This window comes from Mastigoproctus giganteus, chromosome 2, assembly GCF_048544385.1.
Source record: "Mastigoproctus giganteus isolate SK-2022 chromosome 2, ASM4854438v1, whole genome shotgun sequence".
Classification (NCBI taxonomy): Eukaryota; Metazoa; Arthropoda; class Arachnida; order Uropygi; family Thelyphonidae; genus Mastigoproctus; species Mastigoproctus giganteus.
In genome coordinates this window covers 120,429,195-120,449,702 of record NC_143576.1, presented here as the reverse complement: position 1 = coordinate 120,449,702, position 20,508 = coordinate 120,429,195, and the positions used below count along the sequence as shown (strand labels likewise).

The window sequence follows — 20,508 nt, the reverse complement described above, 5'->3', positions numbered from 1 at the left end:
CATAATTATGAGAGCTTCCTTGGACTCAGGAGAGGTACCCATGGACTGAAAATGTGCAAATGTGACCCCAATCCACAAAGGAGGATCAAAAGGAGACATGGGTAATTACAGTCCTGTTAGTTTAACTTCTGTTCCAGGGAAATTAATGGAGGCACTGGTCAAAGAAGCACTTCAGGATCATCTAGACAAGACTTCAGTTATAGCTCGGACAGCACGGTTTTGTTAAAGGGAAGTCTTGTTTGACTGATTTGATTGGATACTATGATGTGGTCAAAAAGGAACTGGATGCAGGGAATAACTTTGATATCATATATTTGATTCTTAGAAAGGCTTTTGATACTGTTGCACATGGAAGACTGCTGCACAGATTGGAGCAGTGTGGCATTGTAGGCAAATGGCTGCTATGGGTAAAAGGATGGTTGAGTCGGAGAAGACAGAGAGTGGTAATCAATGGACACTGCTCATCAATGTTATTAGTGTAATCCTTCAGGGTTCAGTGTTGGATCCATTGTTGTTTTCTGTATTCATTAATGATATTAATAATGATATATCAGGCTTAATGTCCAAGTTTGCAGACATATGAAGGTCGGCAGGGTTGTTAATGACACTAATGACAGTACGATGCTGCAACAGGATCTAGAAAAGTTGAGCATATGGGCTGAGAGATGGCAGCTGAAGTTTAACATTGACAAATTTAAAGTACTGCATATGGGAAGCAGTAACCCCAGAGTAACATATCAACTGTGTGGTACTACACTGACAGTGGTAGAGAGTGAAAAGGACCTGTGGATAATTGTGCAGGCAGATATGAAGTTTTCTGAGGAGTGCAGACGGTCTGCAAGAGTAGTTCATGGTGTCTTGTCAATGATATTCAGGAATTTTTCTAGCAGGGATAAGGAGGTTATTATCCCCTTGTGTGAGGCAATGGTCAGGCCACACCTTGAGTACTGTATATAGGTCTTGAGGCCTCATTTTAAGAAAGATGTACAGCTATTGGAACGTGTACAGAGAAGGGCAACAAGATTAGTGAATGGAACTAAGGGTGGATTGCTCTTATGAAGAAAGGCTTAAGTTTTGCAAATTACAGTGTCTGGAGACTAGGCACCTGCGAGGTGATCTGATTGAGGGGTATAAGGCTTTGAATGGTTTGAGCATACTCAGTGCTGATGGGATTCTTCCCTCTTGCTCAGAATAATCACCTGTGAGGGCATAAATTCAAATTAGGAAAGACAGTCGTAGGATAGATGTGCGGAAGTTTGCCTTTAGCCCAGCATGTAATTGATTGCTGGAACAAACTTCCATCTGTCGTTGTAGAAGCTGATATCTTAAACAGATTCAAAGGAGAACTAGAAAAACATTTGGAGGTTGTGTTGGTTTTTTTTTCTATTTTTTTTTTTTTTTTTTTTTGGCTTAAGCTATATAATCTTGCATTCTTGCATCATGTGCCCATGCTAATGCTAATGTTATGTTGTAATAATAGAAAATGCAAGGTACTGCTTATGGTTAGTAGTAATCTCAGAATAACATACCATTTGGATGAAACTTCACTGAAGGTCATGGAGAATGAAAAAGATCTGAAGGTATTTCTGCAGTCTGACGTAAAGTTCTCTGCGCAGTTCATATAGACTTCTAGGATAGCTCATGGTGTTTGCTCAGTGATATACAGGAATTTTGTCACAGGGACAAAGATTTTTTTTTTTTTTTTTAGGTCCTAGCCACTGAAATCTCAGGAAATTAGGTGGCAGGACTTGCCAGAGTAAATAGTAAATCTCTAAAATACTGATGTACCTGGTCTGCCTCCACGAGGTATAGTGTGAGCAATGGTGGGGCTCATTTGAGACCCAACGGCTAAAAGACCACATGAACAATGGTACAAAACATTACACACCACAATATCCATACACTTTTAAACCTCTTGCCTCTACAGTGTTCTGTACCACACCACACCACAATGTATACTACGCGGAGATGGGGGAAACCCCTGGTGCTGTTAGATCCTAAACACACTATACACTATTCTGTTGTGTCAGTCAGTGGTCAGGATGCATCTCAAGGACTGAATACAGCTCTGGAAGCTTCATTTTAAGAAGGATTTGGATTTGTTGTAATGGATATGGAGAACAGAAACAAGATTAATCAGGAGCACAAAAGTATGCTCTTCAAGCAAGAGTTGAGTTCTGTAAATTGCAGCATTTGGAAACTGTAATTTCATGCACTAGCTTGCTTTCTTGAAGCATGTGCAATTTCATGCATAAGCTTTCTTTCTTGAAGCATGTGCAATTTCATGCATAAGCTTTCTTTCTTGCATCATGTGCCCTTGCTAATATTAATGTTATGTTGTAATATTAGAAAATGCAAGGTACTGCTTATGGTTTGTAGTAATCTCAGAATAACATACCATATGGTCAGGGCCGTTTTAATGCATGTGCACACATGGCGGAACACCAGGTGCCTCGGCCTACTGGGGGCCTCACTTGTTGAACTTAAATAATTTTTTAAAAGACCCTCTGTCCCATATGTTACGTTGTGGTCAAAAGCACCGCAAAACACGGAACATAGTGATATATGAATAATGTTTTTGGCTTTCTTTAAATAGTTTAATGTACCGAACATATTGATATTTAGAAAAATAATTAGCAGATTTAATTCTCGCTTATGGTTATAAATTAATAATATATATATATATATATATTGTTATATATTATAATTATATAATTATAATATTTTAGTGTCCGCTATGCTCCATGCTAAGCTTCTCGCATGCAAAATGATGTCAAGGATGCCTTATAGGTCCGCTGCCGGTCGGAGAATTTTATTATGTAGATTCGCCGCATCATCGTCAGCATTATTGCAGTTGGCCACCATACTGGTTTTTATTATTTGTCGTATAATAACCCTTCAGTCTTCACCAATATAGTATTTTACTTGTATTTTATTGGCGCCTCCGTAGCCAGGTGGGCAGGAGCTGCAGTGTGTAGCACACGCTTCTTGATTAGACCGGGGTTCAAGCCCGTGACTACCAAATACGGAGGATGTGGAAAGGTCAGGGAATGACCACCACATATCCCTGTAGCAATATGGTCTTAGTTGCTAATGCTCCTAAAACCAAATAACAACAACAACTTGTATTTTACGTCCTGTTGGTCATTTATATCAGATAATATCTTAAAATGAGACTAATTTTTGAAAGTGGTGCTGCAAAAAAGTTTCCAGTAGCTCTTTTAATACATAGGATTAGGAATGCAACTAAGAGAGACCCAGAAAAAAATTAAAACAAAATTTAAACTGAATAGGGGCCACATTTGGAAATTTGCCGGGGGGACGGCCCTGACTATGGTTAAAGCTTTAAATGAATTGAATAAACTAAATGCTAATGGCATTCTTGCACTTTCTTGGATAACACATGGAAGAGGATGTGAGCTTAAATTGGAAAAGGATAGAAGTGGGAAAAGTTGCTTTCAGCCTGCAAGTAATTGACTGTAGGAACATACTTCCACCTGATGGTGTGCATAGATAGTAGTTTTCATAAATTTAAAGAGAATTAGTCAAATTATTCGAGATGAACATATGAAATGGATTTTTTTTTTTTTTATATATATATATTAATATTAATAACCAGTTTGGGAAACAACGGAAGATTAGATCTAATGAAGTTCAGCATGTTATTCATTGAAATAACATTCCAAATTTTGGTTCAGTAAATGTCCTTTAGTACCACTATTTAATGATGCTGTTCTTCATTTTTTTTAGTGTAAAATAGTTTTGAATTTCTCATCACAATAGACAAATTTAAAAAGACTGAGGCAGCTTCTGACTTTTTCTTCTTCACTTCCCACTTCACCTAGAAATTCTCTGTTATATCCTGACACTTTGCATGTGACGTAACCAAATTTCTCTAAATTATATTTAATTATCTATTTATTGCTTTTTTAAAAATTGTTTTGTCCTCCAGTGTTATTGATTTATAACTTCCTCATTTTATTGTGATGGATTGTTCAATTATTATAAATGATTAAAAAAGAAATAAGAATAGAGTAGATGAATAAATGTTCAAAACTTAAATGATTACATTACCACCAGAAAGCCAGTTTGTACAGTGAAGAGAAACTGGAATGAAAATGAACATTCAGCATGTGGAATTGGGAGCAAACATTTCTCATTGACATAAGAATGCAGACAACGAGTCAGCTGGTTTGCTAGCTTAGTTTAATGCCAGTACCAGTCTCACTTCAAAAGTATGGGTATAATAATGCAGGTTCTATTAATTTCTATGAAAGTGTTCTTTTTTATAGTTAAATATTGCATTGTTTACAGTACCAGTACAAATTGTACAAATACAGTACAATTTTGATATTTACATAAGCCAACAGGAAGTTGGAAATTGTATCATTAAATTCTTGTTTGCATATATTAAGAAAGAAGACAGTTGACAATCCAAATTATAAAACGTCCAAATTAAGGAGGCTTTGTTGTGCTGATATCTTTTTGGGTACTGTTTTCAAAAGTGAAGAGTTTGAGGGAAACTTTAAAATGCCATGAAAGTGTTAATTTAACACTTTCATGGCATTTTAAGCCATGAAATGAGATAAATCAGTAAAGCAATCAGAAGTAAAATCATCAATCACATGTGTTTGCTTGTCTACTGGTTTTAGTTGCTTTCATGCACTATGAATAAATGTTTCCTCTAGATGCAGAGAAAGTGCATCTTCCAATTCTTCCATTTTATGTATGGATAAAGTGTGTACAGTGGTCTATCAATTATTAATCGTAATTGGTTCATGAAAATGATTATAAACGAGAAACAGTACTTTTTCAAAGAAAATATATACTTTATAATACACAGTATTTGAAAATAGTGAATAAATAGCTATATTCACTAATAAGAAATAAATTGATTGAGCACCCATAGATTTATCTTCCATTTCTACAATTAATTCCCTCCCTTTTGAAAACTATGGTAGTGCATCCTTCACTTTTATTTATTTTTTTTTATTTAATGAATTGTCAAAATAGTGGATTGCGTGAAGCTATATTAACTTACAAGTACAGTTACTTTAAACTCTGTTTTCATATCTTTCAATAATTTCTTACTTTGTTTACATAGAAATTCCTGCTTTTCTTTCTTTTTTTTCTCTCACATTAATTTTTGGGATGATGACCTGATGCAATTTAGTAAAATCACACAAATTTGGTTTACATGTCTCCGTTTTAGTATGATGATCACAACAAAATTATGAAAAATGATGGTCCTTCTCAGACAGCACACTCGAGGAGACATAAATTTAAATTGAAAAAGAATGTTTGCAGGATAGATGTGTGAAAATTTGCTTTCAACCAGAAAGTAATTGATTGTTAGAATAAACTTCCATTTGGTATTGTGGAAATGGGTGGTTTGAATAAATTTAAGAAAAGAGCAAACAAATTGTTAGAGGGGATGTACTGATGTGATGGATAGTTGCATCATTTACAAATACAAAACCCACAGAAATATTTGCACTTAAATGGTGGAATGCAATAAGAGATGGACTCCAATCACCAATAAATGCAGCTTTGTGACTTTAGAATGCTATAATTGACTGAAAACAAATGCATGACTTAGAGTGCTTTCAGTGGCCAAAAAATTACCATATAGCTTATGAGTGCTTTACTTGGCTGAAAATGATACCTGAATATATTTTGTACCAGCACTATTAATTAAATATAGTCATTTATGAGAGGGGCACCATAAATAAATCAAAATATTTTTAATCAAGAGACCACTATATTCTAATTCATCTATTTCGTACATGGAAAAATTCAAATGAAATTCACAACTCCTCTTATGGATGATGTTAACATTATAATGGTTAAATGTTACAAGGAAGTAGACTTATTCTCTATCTACCACCAAAAAAAAAAATCCCTAATCACTCATTATTCCTATTTAACTACCTATCCACTTTTACCTTGGTTACTTTGTAAGGCAAAATTCAGTTTGGTTATTTCTCTCTCCAGGTGCTCACATCTGGTGAGTATGGGCTTGGCACACCCAGGGTCCTGAGCTGAATATCATCATTTTCTCTTTCTTGGTGATTCCCCCCCCCTCCCTCCCTCCCTCCCTCTCTCTCTCTCTCTCTCTCTCTCTCTCTCTCTCTCTCAGGGTAACTCAGGAATTTTTTTTGGCTGGTCAGCATACGCCTCAGGTTTCCTTGCACCATATGGCTAATAATAATTAATGGCCTTCTTCCACTTACTGGAAATCCTATCCACAGTTTTGCTGATGTCTCTCCAACCTGTCTCATAGATGTGCTGCATGCCTTTATTTTTAGATAGTTCCATGGGTACTATTCTTCTGAATTGGTATCTGTAATTCCTCCACTCTCTTCCACACCAGTCAGAACACGTGCCACAACCATTCAACTTTCATTTACTCCCGAATTTCAAATTCACAGTACCAACTTTACTTCTTCCTTGTTTATCTCTTCAACTTCTGTTTTCTGGAACAACTTTCCTTCTCATATATTTCCTGAAAATTACAGTCTACAGAAATTCAAGTCTGATATCCACAAGTATCTTCTTATGTCTTCTCAACTTTCAATCCATACACAGTGCTAAGTACTTTAGGTCTGCTTAACTTTTGTGTTTGGAATTTAAAAAAAATCCATTTGTTTACAAGGTGCCAGAGTAGATAAATTTAAGGAACGAGTAGACACATTGTTAGAGGGGATGTACAAATGAGGTGGATTGTACCCCTGACACCAAATTGATGCTATAGCTTGCTGCTGTTGTTTGCATATAAACTTTATGGTGCATTAGCTACCAGCACCCTAAATTACCAACAACAGTTGATAATGTTAGAGCAAAATGGGATAGGTTAGCTATCCCATTTCAAACTGCCAGTGTATACATACAATATTATGTTCATAGTAGTGAACTACGGGTATATTTGAGGTAGTGCAATATCATGGTAACTCGTGAAGGTAGTCACAATATGAGATACAATTAAATCAATACCTTTATACTGCTATTGTAGTTCACTGTTACAAACAAAATATTATGTATATACGCTGGCAGTTCTGTAGTGAATTTCAAATTTGTAGTTTGTTACGATACGTTAGTTATGATACGGCAACGTCTGAGAGCGTGCTAGGTTGGTGGGCTTTATTGGACAGAATACTGCTGGTCAAACTCAAAGGAAAACATTTTGATATGGCCATCATTCAGGTGTATGCTCTAACAGCAGAGAGGACTGAAGCGGAACTAGAAAGTTTTATGAGCAGCTGGAAACAGCAAGGAAACAATGCAAATCTCAGGAAATCATAATCATAATGGGAGACTTAAATGCAAAAGTAAGAAGTGAGCCAGATGGAGACGTGATAGGAAGATATGAATTGGAAAATTAAAAATGAAAGAGGCGAAATCTGGGCACAGTGGTGCAAGATAAATCAACAAGTGATTACCAACACTTGGTTTAAAGAACATCCAAGGTGCACCTGGACATGGAAAAGACCGGGAGACAATGTAAGAAATCAAATAGACTATATCACTATAAATAAACGCTTTAGGAATGCCATCCTTCAGGCAAAGACATACCCAGGAGCGGATTGCAGAAGCGACCATGTACCAGTAGTAGCAAAACTCCTGGTCAAGCTGAAAAAACTGAAACAAAGCACAAGAACGGAATATTTTCAATTTGATCTATTGCAGAAAGATGATGGCATCAGGAATGCATATGCAGAGGCGGTCAGAGGCAAGTATAAGATACTTGCGAATGAAGGAAACAGCAAATGGCAACACTGAAGGAAGCCTTGACCAACACAGCATGTGAGATCATTCCAAAGAAAGAAAGAAAGGAAAAGTAAAAATCAGTGGATGACGAGCAAAATCCTGAGCTTGATGAGGCAAAGGCAACAGATTTTTCCAAGACGCAGCAAAGAATATCAGAAGATGGACAAGGAAATTAAGAGGGAATGCAAGAAGGCAATAGAAGCATGGTTAAATGAGCAATGCCAAGAGATTGAAAAATATGAACACTCAGAGCCAGCTACAGTGTACAGGAAGATCAAGGAGTTGATGGGATATAAGATCTGTCCAGCGTCGGGCTGTGTAAAAGTGAAGGACGGAACAGTAAGCATGGAAAAAAGCAAATTATGAACAGATGGACAGAATATGTCGAAGAACTCTTTCAGGACGAATGTGGGGAAAAACCAACAAGCCATAGGACCCTGAAAGATCCGGTAATACTGAAATCAGAAGTCAGGGTAGCTGTATCCCGATTGAAAAGTAATAAGCCAGACGCCATTGTGAGAGAAATGATAAGGGCTTTGGATGATTTTGGCATTGCAATAATAACAGAGGTGTTAAATGAGATATATGAGAGTGGAGTTGATACCAGAGGATCTTAGTAAGTCCATATTCCTAGCTCTACCAAAGAAACCAGGGGCTACTGATTGTGAACTACATCGCACCATTAGCTTAATGAGTAATATTACTAAAATTCTTCTAAGAATAATATTGATGAGGATAAGGAATAAAATAAGGCCAGAGATAGGAGAAGAACAATGTGTATTTATGCAAAATACTGGAACAAGAAATGCTATCTTCATGATAAGGATAATGTCGGAGAGGGCTATTGAAATGCAGAGAGACCTGTTTATGTGTTTCATTGATCATACGAAGGCATTCGACAGGGTGAAACATGAAGAACTCTTCAACATTCTACATTGTTTAGACATAGATGGGAAAGATAAGGATACTCAGGAACTTATACTGGGAACAAACAGCCAGCCTGAGAATTGGAAAAGACAGGGATGAGAACATAAGAAATCTGAGGGGAGTAAGACAGGGCTGTGTTTGCTCTCTGGACCTATTCAACCTCTACAGCGAAGAAATTATGAGAGGGACACATGGAATTGGAGGATTTGCATTTGGCGGACAGAATGTAAACAAAATCAGATATGCAGACGATATCGCTCTCATTGCTGAGACAGAAGAACTACAGGAACTTCTAGACAAAGTAGTGGAACAAGGTAAAAGGAAAGGCTTAACAATAAACATTAAAAAAACAGAGTGCATAGTTTTCAGGAAAAAAAAATTTTGTCCAAATGCATACCGAAAATATGGAACAACAAATAAGACAAGTAGAGAAATACAATTATCTAGGGAGTTGGGTTACACAAGATGAATGATCAGATAATGAAATCAAAAGATGGATTGGTATGGCCAAGGCCACATTTCAGAAACTGGGCAACATACTAAAAAATAGGAAATTGTCATTGAAAACGAAAAACAGAATTTTGAACTGTTATGTTATACCTGTCCTTACGTGTGGTAGTGAATGGTGGACAATCTCCCAAGAAATGGCAAAGCGTTTGGAGGCGACAGAAATATGGTTTTATAGACGGATGCTCAGAATATCCTGGACTGAACATACCACAAATGTAGAGGTACTACAAAGAGCAGGAATGCAAAGATCATTACTGAGGAACATAAGAGAAAAGCAGCTGAAATTTTTTGGGCACATCATGATTAAAGAAGGTTTGGAGGAGATCATCATGACAGGCAAGGTGAATGGAAAGCGAAGCTGAGGAAGACAACTTTGTACACTCATCCAATTGGTCAGACTACTAATAGTAGTCTGACCAATTGAATGAGTGTACAAAGTCTAGACCTGCTAAGAACAGCAAAAGATCGAGAGCTATGGAAGACCATGATCACCAACGTCCTTAACAGACATGGTACATAGAAAGAGAGAGAGAGTTTGTTACACCTTGTGCATTTATTTTTCTAAGACTATTACTATGTACACCATTTGGCATCTCTCATATTGTGTCATTATACTTCACAACAACGGCCTCCGTAGCCGAGTGGGCAGGAGCGGGAGTGCAGTAGCACACGCTCTTTGAGTAGACCGGGGTTCAAGCCCCTGATTGCTGAATATGGTCGATCTGCCAACCCGCACTGGACCAGCGTGGCAGATTATGGTCCATTTCCCTCAGCATGAATTGTTGAGGAGGCTTCCATCCTGCAGTGGGTTGATAATGGCTGCACTTTACTTTTTTACTTCACAACTGGGTTGGCATGATTGCAACACTATACTTACCCACCCACCGAGGATAGGCCAATAAGCCTTGAGACAGTATCATCTGGGTAGTTGGTATCCTCCGAGAATAAGTAACAATAGTCTTCTCCATTGGTGAACCGTTACTTGTTTGAGGTAGTGCAATATCATGGTAACTTATTGTGAAGGTAGTCACAATATGAGATACAATTAAATCGATGCCTTTACACTACAGTTGCAGTTCACTACTATGAACAAAATATTGTGTATATGCACTGGCAGTTCTGTAAACAATATCTGATAAACAGAAGTCCAAAAATCACTGTCCCCTGCTTCTTGATTTTAATTGAATGCCATTTTGTAAGGAAATAGCCTCCATTTGATTTCTTCTCTTTTTACACATAGCAATTCCTCAAAATCAACTGGCAAATCATTTATATCTGCAACTAAAAATAGATTTACCACAAATAAGATTTTTTCTGTTTTATGAAATTGTTCAAACATCTCTCGAACTCAGCCCTGATCATGTTTTTAGCCAACCTCCAAAAATCTGTATAGGATATAAACATGAGGGACTGGATGTACAGGCATTAGTGTTGCTTGAAGTGGCTGGAGATAAAACTCACATTCGATAGTTCTCACTTGGTTCAATAAAAAGTAATAGAGATGGAGCTGTGCTATGAGATTTGCTCTGAAAGTGCCAAAGATCGGCCGCTGGATTGGTCCACTGGTTGGAAATGGCTTGTCTACAAGAAAGTATGTATGCACCTGTTTTTTATCTTAGTAACCCTAACACATCCCATGTATTTTCTTGTCCCATAAGGATCCTTAAGAGATCTTGTAATCTCTGACACCTTTTTTTTTAGGCTGCTACATGTCTATTAGAAGCACTGCAAGAAGAATCACTTTCACATCTGCCCGGGACTACTGCTAATCTATTAATCTGTGTTTGTGTACCCCATAAAAACATAGCAGTTTTCAAAACCACTTAACACTGACTCAGTGTTAGTATCAGCAAATATCATTGCACCCCTTCAGACTGTTTTTATCATTCAGTGTGTTGGCAGTGAGGTAGTGTGTAGCTATTTACAACTCTCTCAGTATAATAATTAACATTTTTACACTGTAATAATTTGATTACAATAATTTCTAATTTTCTTACTGTTAACAGACTTGATCATTTATATAACAAAGAGTCCCAATTTTTGTTTGGCACTACTTCATTATAAGTTTATAATGAAGCCATCAATAGATAATTTTCCTATAAAACTGATTATTAATCCAACCACGTCAAAAAAAGATGTTATCACAATGTGGATTTCAAAAATCAATACTTCCAGTACCTTTTTTTTTATGGAAAACTGCGCACAATATAAAGTGGTTTCAAAGTGTTTCAGTGTGATTCCCACTATTAACCGCCAAAAAATTGATGATGTATATCAGTCACTACTATATCAGTAGTGGCAGTAGATAATATTTCTTCATGTTTTTTTTATTAGATAAAATACACATCCAAGAAGTTATTTAAAAAAAACAATGTTATAAATTATGTTTTTTGTGTTTTTTACAGCTAATGTAAGGTGAATGCAAAGTTTGTTTCCTGTTTCTGTGTCAAAATTGTGGTTGATACAATGCCAAAGTTCTTCAAGAAATTGCATTCATTACCTTCAAATAAGTCTTCAAATAAGACATGAAATACAAATCCATCTTTGCACATACAAAAAGAGTGACTGCTACAAACACAAAACAAATAAATAATGCAAACTACCTACATTTTAAACATAGAAGGCTGCACAGAAGGCTACAGCGACTTCATCTTCACCCGGGGGTTTCTGATTCTTCATTTTCTTCAGTGCATATTCTACCTCATCAGAAAGGATATCGGGTGCGTCATATGTGTTGCTAATTTGTGATCATCCACACTGCTGGCATCATTTCCTTGCAGAGAAGCCCAAAAACTAGTTTTTTGTGTTTTTGCTGTAAACCGTGAAAGTTGCAATACTTGCTTTAGTAGAACTCTACATCATCATCATCAGCCATTTTCAGTCCACTGCAGGATGAATGCCTCTCCAACAACTTTCAAGTTTCTTCTGCTTTGTGCAGTGGCCATCCATTTACTACCCACGAACCTCTGAATTTCACCTGTCCATCTCCATTGTTGTGTTCCAGGTTTTCTTTTAGATCCTCTTGGGTACCATTCTGTTATTTTATTAGTCCATGTCTCATCATATCTTCAAGCTATGTGTCCTGGCCAAGTCCATTTCAGTTCTTTAGTTTTGATAAGAATGTCCTTTATTTGCATTTGCTGCCTAATCCATGTGTTTCTCTTCTTATCTAACAGTCTAATTCCTAATATAATTCATTCCATTCTTCACTGTGTAGTTTTCAGCTAGAAGTATCTTCCATTCTTTTGGTGAGTACCCAAGTTTCACTTCCATAAGTCGTGGTGGGGAGTATACATTGGTTCATTATTTTACATTTCAGACAAATTGGAATATTTGCTCCTCAGTATGTGACTATATTTTCTGAATGCTATCCATCCAAAATTTATCCTTCTCTTGACTTCCAGCCATTTATCATTATTACAGCTAACAACTTGTCCCAAATAAGTATATGAATCCACCTTTTCAATTACTACTCCTGCAATGATAGTATACTACCTTTCTGTAGCATACTTGTTCATCCTTACTAACTCTGCATAACTGATTAAGATGTTCCTCTAATTTTTGGGATCATGGCTTATGATCACATTGTCACCTGCATCTGCATTGTCACATTGTCATCTGCATTTTCATCTGTCATCTGCAATCATAAATGATTTATATACTCTCCATTCACATTGACTCCTTTCTGCGACTAGTCTAATCTTCTGAAAGCTTCCTGAAGGGCAGCAGTAAACAACTTCGGAGATATTGTGTCAAAGACAATAGCAAATTTTAAATTTGCTACTGTCTTTGTCTAGCCTAATAAAAGCATTCTCATATATTTTCTTCAAAATCATAATGTATGGGGTATCTATGCCTTGTTTTTCCATTGCCCGAAACATAGCTTTATGCTGTATGGAGTCAAATGCCTTTTCATATTCCACAAATGCCAGGCATAATGTTGTTTTATATTCATTTGTTTACTCCATTAGCTGCGATATTACATGGTGATCCATAGTTGAGAATACTGTCCTAAAGCCAGCTTGCTATTTTGGTTGATTCTCATCAAGTATTCTTTCTAATGTGTTATAGTAATGACCCTTGTGAACAACTTGTAGATATGGGACAACAAGCCAATTGGTCTATACTTTTCAATTTCTGATTTATCTCCTTTCTTATGTTCACTGTTCTTATGCAGCAAAATTATGATTGCATTATTCCACTCCTTAGGTGTTATACCTTTCCTAATGTATTTTATGAAGAGTCTTGCCAGTTTCTGTGTTATGTCTCTTCCTCCCAATTTTAACAACTCTACAGCGACTTCATCTTCACCCGGAGGTTTCTGATTCTTCATTTTCTTCAGTGCATGTTCTACCTCATCAGAAAGGATATCGGGTGTGTCATATGTGTTGCTAATTTGTGATCCATCATCACCACTGCTGGCATCATTTCCTTGCTCCTTAGATAATTTTTTTTATGTAAGGAACAAACTCTACATATCTATCACAATTTCAAAAAAAAAAAGTTTTCATGAAACTGTTTCATGAAAGACTACTTGTTTTCTGCTTTTCCAGCCTGTTTATAAAATGGTGCTTTACTATTTGTTACACTGATGTGTTTTATATATGATCCAGCAATTTTCTTGTTTGTTTGACAATTAACAAAGATTCCTTCAGTCTTATAGCTCCTCTTATAGAGAAGTTAAAGAATACACTTTTTTTAAACAAGTTGAGTTTCAGTTGCACAGATAAGGTGATTGAACAGTGTAAAGAGCCTAAGAGTTAACAGGTCCAAAGGATCTTGCATGCCCAACTCAGGATATGCAAGATCAAAACCTACTGTAAAATCAGTTTGAAAATTTTAAAAATATATTTAAACATTTACAATCAGTAAACAATATGCATTGCACCAATATTTCTTTTGTACAGTGTGTATATTTTTACAAATATGCAATCCTTTTATATAGTAATAATTATAAGTTTTTCATTTTTGCATTTATTTTTGCATAAATTTTATTTATATTATTCACTGTTATGTACAAGTGTGAATAACAGTTAAACTTTTAGAAATTTATAAAATATTTTATATTTTACATTAAATTCTTAAAAAATATCAATATGAAGATAACATTACTTAGTGCACAATTTTCAATTATTTCATGCCTTTATTCCAAGTATAATTGAATGATGGAGGAAGTCTGCCATTGCCATGCTAATGTTATACTTTTTCACCCACCCAGCAGGCAGTTACCAATATCATATTGGATTTCTCACATAATAAAATGTAAGCAGTATTAGTAAGTAACTAATCATTATATTAACTGTCACACAAAAATAATTGTTTCTATTGATGTAGGATGAAAAAAAGTATTTTGCAAATATTTATATATTGCAATGATTAATTTTTCTTCATTGCTTAGCACATATAATCTAAAGAGGTTTTACTAATTACCTGAGCTAATGCTATTTTAATAAAACTGTCTAGGTGAATGGGGACATACTTTAAATGTAAAACCTATATTTGACTGGACGTGTGTTAGAAAAATGATTCAGGATGCATCCTCTTTTCCTGTAGAATCAATGCCTCCATTAACTTGCCCATCTCGTTGTAGTCAGTATAAAAATTGTACCAGCTGCCTGGAAAGTGTTGGAGGGGAAGGTGGCTGGCATGAGTGCCGCTGGAGCGAGACACTACATCAGGTAAGATATATATTTGTGTGTGTGTGTGTGTGTGTGTGTGTGTGTGTGTGTGTGTGTGTGTGTGTGTGTGTGTGTGTGTGTGTGTGTGTGTGTGTGTGTGTGTGTGTGTGTAGTAATGTATTAATCACCATATTATCTTAACCTTTGAATGCTTACCATCATTAAAATATGAATATTCCTCTACTGCCGACATTGTGACAGCACTTGTAAAGGAATGGCACACAAATGCAAGCAGCATTCAGTATTAGGCAGAGCTAGCTGCATTTTTCAGCAGGCATAAGTTATTAGTGGTTAATGTGATTTAACAGATGAGTTGGTGCCCTATCAACAGGAGCACACCTCACAGGTTAAAAGAAATGTGGAATGTTTTCAATAAAACAGATTTTTCCACTAATTATTGGGGAGGGGGATTGTGAGAAAATGGTACAGTACCACAGAAAGTAGTCTTTTGAATATCATCAGGAACATCATGAGCGGACCACTGATGTTTAATAAAGGCTTTGCTGGTCTAATAAAGCAAACATCTTTTGCATCACACAACTGGTCAGTATGTTCTTAGTGAAACCAACATGTAATTTATCCTCAGTTTACTGATCTAGGTCTTGAATAATAACTCTTTAAAGATGTAAAAAAGGTGAATAGCCACTGAAATTAGCTATATTAATATTTTGCATTTGGGAAGTAGATTGGCTTCACAGAAGGATGTGATTATTTTTGTAGTAGGTTACAAATTAGGCCATAAATGAAGTACAGTCTTTAATATCTCTAGACAATAAAATTAATATCCCCCCGAACACCATGGCCAAGTTAATAAGACTTAGACAAGACTTATTAACTTGGCCATGGGCTGGATGAAAATCCAAGTATGTCCCAAAACTTGAATTTTCTTCCTACAAACAAGCAGTTTGCAATGTCTTGGCTACCACAGGAGATATTCTACACAGTCCAGTCCAGTCCAGCTGCTTTTGCATATATAGTTGTACAAATCTTATTTTGCTGTTTGCTAAAGCATATTACAAAACAGTTCTGGCAAAAACTTTAGCATTTTTGTAAATAAGAGTAGCATTAGTTGAGGCAAATGATGCAAGAAAGCAAGTTTATGCAGCATCATCCAAAAAAACCCCTCCCATTTCACCCATCCATTCACTCCAAATGCCTGTCCAGCTCAGCCTTAAATTTATTTAAGCTATCAACTTCCACAACAAGAGATGGAAGTCTGTTCAAGCAACCAACTACCTGCTGGCTAAAGGCAAATTTCTGCACATCTGTTCTACAACTGGCCTTCCTCAATTTGAATCGATGCCCCCTCAGGTTCTTAATCTGAGCACTTCTTCTTTACATATGTAAACACTAGAAAGAAGGAGACAAATTACATTAGTTCACTGGATATTAATGTATCCAGTGATTTTATTAAGGTATTTTGCATCTACTTTCGCTTTCACAATTTTTTTTTTTAGGGATGTGGATACCACAAGTATGTCAAATTTTAATAGGGAGCTGAATGATTTTGTGAAAACTGAGAAGAAAGTGAAACTGTTGAAGCTAAATATGAAAAAGGCACCTGGAATGGATGGGATCTTTTCAGTTATGTTAAAAGAAGCAGCAAAAGAGGTAAGCAAACTTTTAACCATAATTATAAGAGCATCCTTGGATTCAGAGGAGGTCTCTATGGGCTGGAGATGTGTGAATGTATCCCCAATTCACAAAGGGTGACCAATGGATCACATGAGTAATTATAGACCTGTTAGTTGACTTCTGTTCTAGGGAAAATAACAGAGTGACTGGTTAAAAAAGTAATTCAGGATCATCTAGATAGGAATGCAGTTATACTGCAGTCACAGCATGGATTTTTTAAGGGCCCTAGTCTGACCAATCTGATTGGATACTATGATGCAGTAACAAAGAACTGGATGCAAAAAAATAATTTTCACATCATATGCATATCAGAAAATCTTTTAATACTGTACCACATAATAGACTGCTGTACATATTGGAGCAGTGTGGCATTAAGGGATATACTGCTATGGATATAAGGATAGTTGATTTGGAGAAGACAGATTGTTTATCAATGGGCACAGCTTTTCTCGGACTAATGTTATTAGTGGAGTACCCCAAGGTTCAGTGCTGTGTCCAGTGTTGTTTTCATTATTTATTAATGACATTGATGAAGGCATATTAGGCTTATATCTAAGTTTGTAGATGATACAAAGGTTGACAAGGTGGTTAATGGCAGTAATCAAGGTATGCTGCTGCAATGCGATCTAGGAAGATTAGGCAAATGGTCTGAGAAATGACAATTTAAGTTTAACATCGTCAAATGCAAGGTACTTCATATTAGTAGCAGTAATCCCAGAATAACATACCAATTGCACTCAGGGTAGTGGAGAATATAAAAGAATCTGGGGATAATTGTGGAGTCAGATATGAATTTTTCTGAGCAGTGTAGGCAGACTGACAGGACAGTTCGTTGAGTTTTGTCAGTGATATATATGGGAATTTTCACAATAGGGATAAGGTGGTGATTATCCTGTTATAAAAGACAATGGTAAGACCACATCTTGAATACTGCATGCAGGTCTAAAAGCCTCATTTGTCGAAGGATGTGGATCTGTCAGAATAGGTGCAGAGAAAAGTAACAATATTAGTAAGGGAAACAAAATGAGCTCTTACAAGGAAAGGCTTCAGTTCTGCAAATTGGAAATTTGCAGGTAGTTTGAATAAATTCAAGGAAGAATTACACAAAGTTTTAAAAGGCATGAACAGGTGATATGGAAAAGAAAAGTTAGTTGGGTTTTTTTTTTTAGTTGTTGTTGTTGTGTTTAGCTGATTATGTATAAGCTTCTTTTCTTATGTCATTTTCCACTACTAATACTAATCCAAGATAACTCTGCCCATTAACAGTATCATTGAATCTATAATGTCCAATTATTCCATGAGAGAAGAGCCCTTTCCACCCCACACTGATCATTGGCATGTTAGCATCTTTCTGTAGAGTGAGGTGAGGATTGTTGTTGGTTCAGTAAACACACTTGTGATGATTTGAGTAACCATTTAATTTGAATATTGCTTAATTTGACCATATGATTATATCTTCAAAATTGCCAGTTTCACTGTTCTTCTGTTAGTATCTCTTATGAAATTGTGCACATGAATCAGAATCATCTTCCTGAATCACATCCAATAGCTTATGAAAGATGTGAACTTTGTTTCCTCTAAGATTCTCAATAATTCTCAGTTGTCTCAAATGCAGTTCTGAGTCACTGTCTTGTTGACTTCTTTGATGGCTGGTCATATGCATTTCTAATGGCTTAGATGTTTTCAGTGCATCTTGTTCTTTCATTTCCATGGCTTCTCTTTATTAATACATTGGATTCCGGTTATTTGGGCCACTGGTTAATCGGGGCAACCTTTTATTTGGGGCAAATCTTAAAAAACAGAAACCAATCGAGAAAATAGCCAGGGTTTACTTCGCTTAATTGGGACAGCATGCCATTTAATCGGGGCAGGAGACCGCAGCACTGGAGATTACCCTACGATTGTCTTCAACGGTACCGCGTGGTTCAGTTGAAATTCTGGAGGTCACAACCATAAAACAATAAAAACAATTAGCAGTCACCTGTTTATTGGGCTTTTCTGTTAGTGAAATCTATCATAAACGAACAGTAAACTCGATCTTACTGAATTTGCGATAATACCGACAGCTGGAATTCTGTGGGTTATTATGGTGAAATGTGTTTACACTTCCATGAAATCTTCAATCATATAAAAAAATTAATTTTCAGAATAATTCTCTTCATTCTTATTTTTAAAGCTTTGTAACTCGTTACTCCGTTCTCACTTGTACGTATCGTGTTACTTGCAATTTGTGTGTGCCGTATTCTTTGTTATTGATTGCTTATCTTTTTACTGTTTTAAATTTTAACCCCACCCACAAATGTGAGTGAACAGAAATGTCAACTAGTTCGTATGTACTTATTACAGTACGTATTAATTATTCTGATTATCACGTATATTCTTCCGATTTTCAGGTATCATTTAATTTTTTAATTGGTAAGGTAATAAAGGGTAAATTTGTGCTTAATATATCTTTGCTTTTATAGCCTGTGGATAATATTCCTCCTATTTTCGCTAATTAGAATCACTGTTTAATAAAATGAAAATTCAATTCACAAACATGATCACAATGACCAGCGCTTACTGCACATCGTATAGTGAATGGTACTTTACTATGCTACCTATCAAATCACGTTACGATGGTGACTCCATCGTAACGTGATTTGATTGTACAGTGAACCAATTGTAAAGAGGGGGGAACCTTGTATTTTTAACTATTTACGTGGAACTTCTGATAATTGGGGCAGCCGCTAAATCGGGCCAAAATGCATTAGTCCTGATGTGTCCCAAATAACCGGAATGGACTGTATTGTGGACCACAAACTTATCACTGAAGTAAATTATCTTTAGATGTGTTGATGCCTTTGTTCCATATTGATGTTCACATGCAATGCTGAACCTCTTATGTTTTCATACTTCTGGTACTAATTCAGACTGCACTTCCTTTCTTCAAATGTTAGTTGATTATTCTCCGTCCGTAGTGATAACCTGTTAATATGCAACATAATAAAAACTTATTAAAACTTGATTTTTTTATTTTAGCTTTAAAATGGATAACTTTTTATTTGGATTAGTCATTCCGTTGACAAAATATGGCTATTTAAAGGTTACACAATTCTAAATCATCTTAGCATAAAAATATACAATATTTATAAATAAAATACACTATATTAAGTGACATTTAGATTTTGTTTTGTTTAAAGTAAAATAAATTCAGTTGGATTTTTAAGTTCGTGAATTGTCTGTATGTTGGTTTACACTCATTCACTAGGTAATGCTTTAACAGTTAAGCATAATTTCTTAACAGATACTGAATGGAGCATTCAGCTTGAATTTGAAGGGCTGGAACTGTCATAGATCAATCATTCCAGCTTTTTTCAGCATCTCATGCTATTTCTCTATTTATCTTTCAATGATTATGAAATGAAATGAAATGAAAGTTGTTAAGAATCTATAGTACCATTCATGGTACTATCGATTCTTTAGTTCCATGCATGGATTGAAGGCCAAGAAATCAGAAGATCTTGTTTACATTAGAATTTCTGTAGATTGTAATTTTCAAGAAATATATGTCAAGGAGGATTGTTCCAAAGAACAAAAGTAGAAAGGATAAATGAGAAAGAGGAAAAGTTAGTTCTGAGAATTTGTAATTAGACAGAGAATGGATGTTGACTAGTTGAGGCAAATGTTTGGATTTTTTTGGAAGAATAGTTGAATTAGATGCCCATATGGAAGACTGTTGTCAGTGCTATGAACCATGTTTGTGCTGTTCAATCAGTACTGGACCACACCTATCAGGAGTGGTCAGGTATTAATTGAAAAGCAGAAACAATAGGGATAGAAAAGTCTTGGACAGAATGCTTTCCAAATAAGACTTGTAACTACAAGACATTGTAGCCTCAATTTCTGAGGTAAGGTATTAAATATCTCAAGGGAGTTGCATGGAAACACCCTTTCAAGTTGCTTGAAAAGGTGTAAGAGGTAAGCTATTCATGGCATGTCCAACTCCATG

General features: G+C 35.9%; 1 protein-coding gene across 1 annotated transcript in view; it reads left to right on the top strand.

Moving 5' to 3' along the window:
• Megf8 (multiple EGF like domains 8) overlaps nucleotides 1-20,508 on the top strand; it is a 619,502-nt gene that overhangs the window by 447,114 nt on the left and 151,880 nt on the right. The window contains exon 27 of the mRNA XM_090390015.1: nucleotides 14,668-14,882. Within this exon, the coding sequence (XP_090246141.1) occupies nucleotides 14,668-14,882 (215 nt within the window). The remainder of the gene's footprint in view (nucleotides 1-14,667; nucleotides 14,883-20,508) is intronic.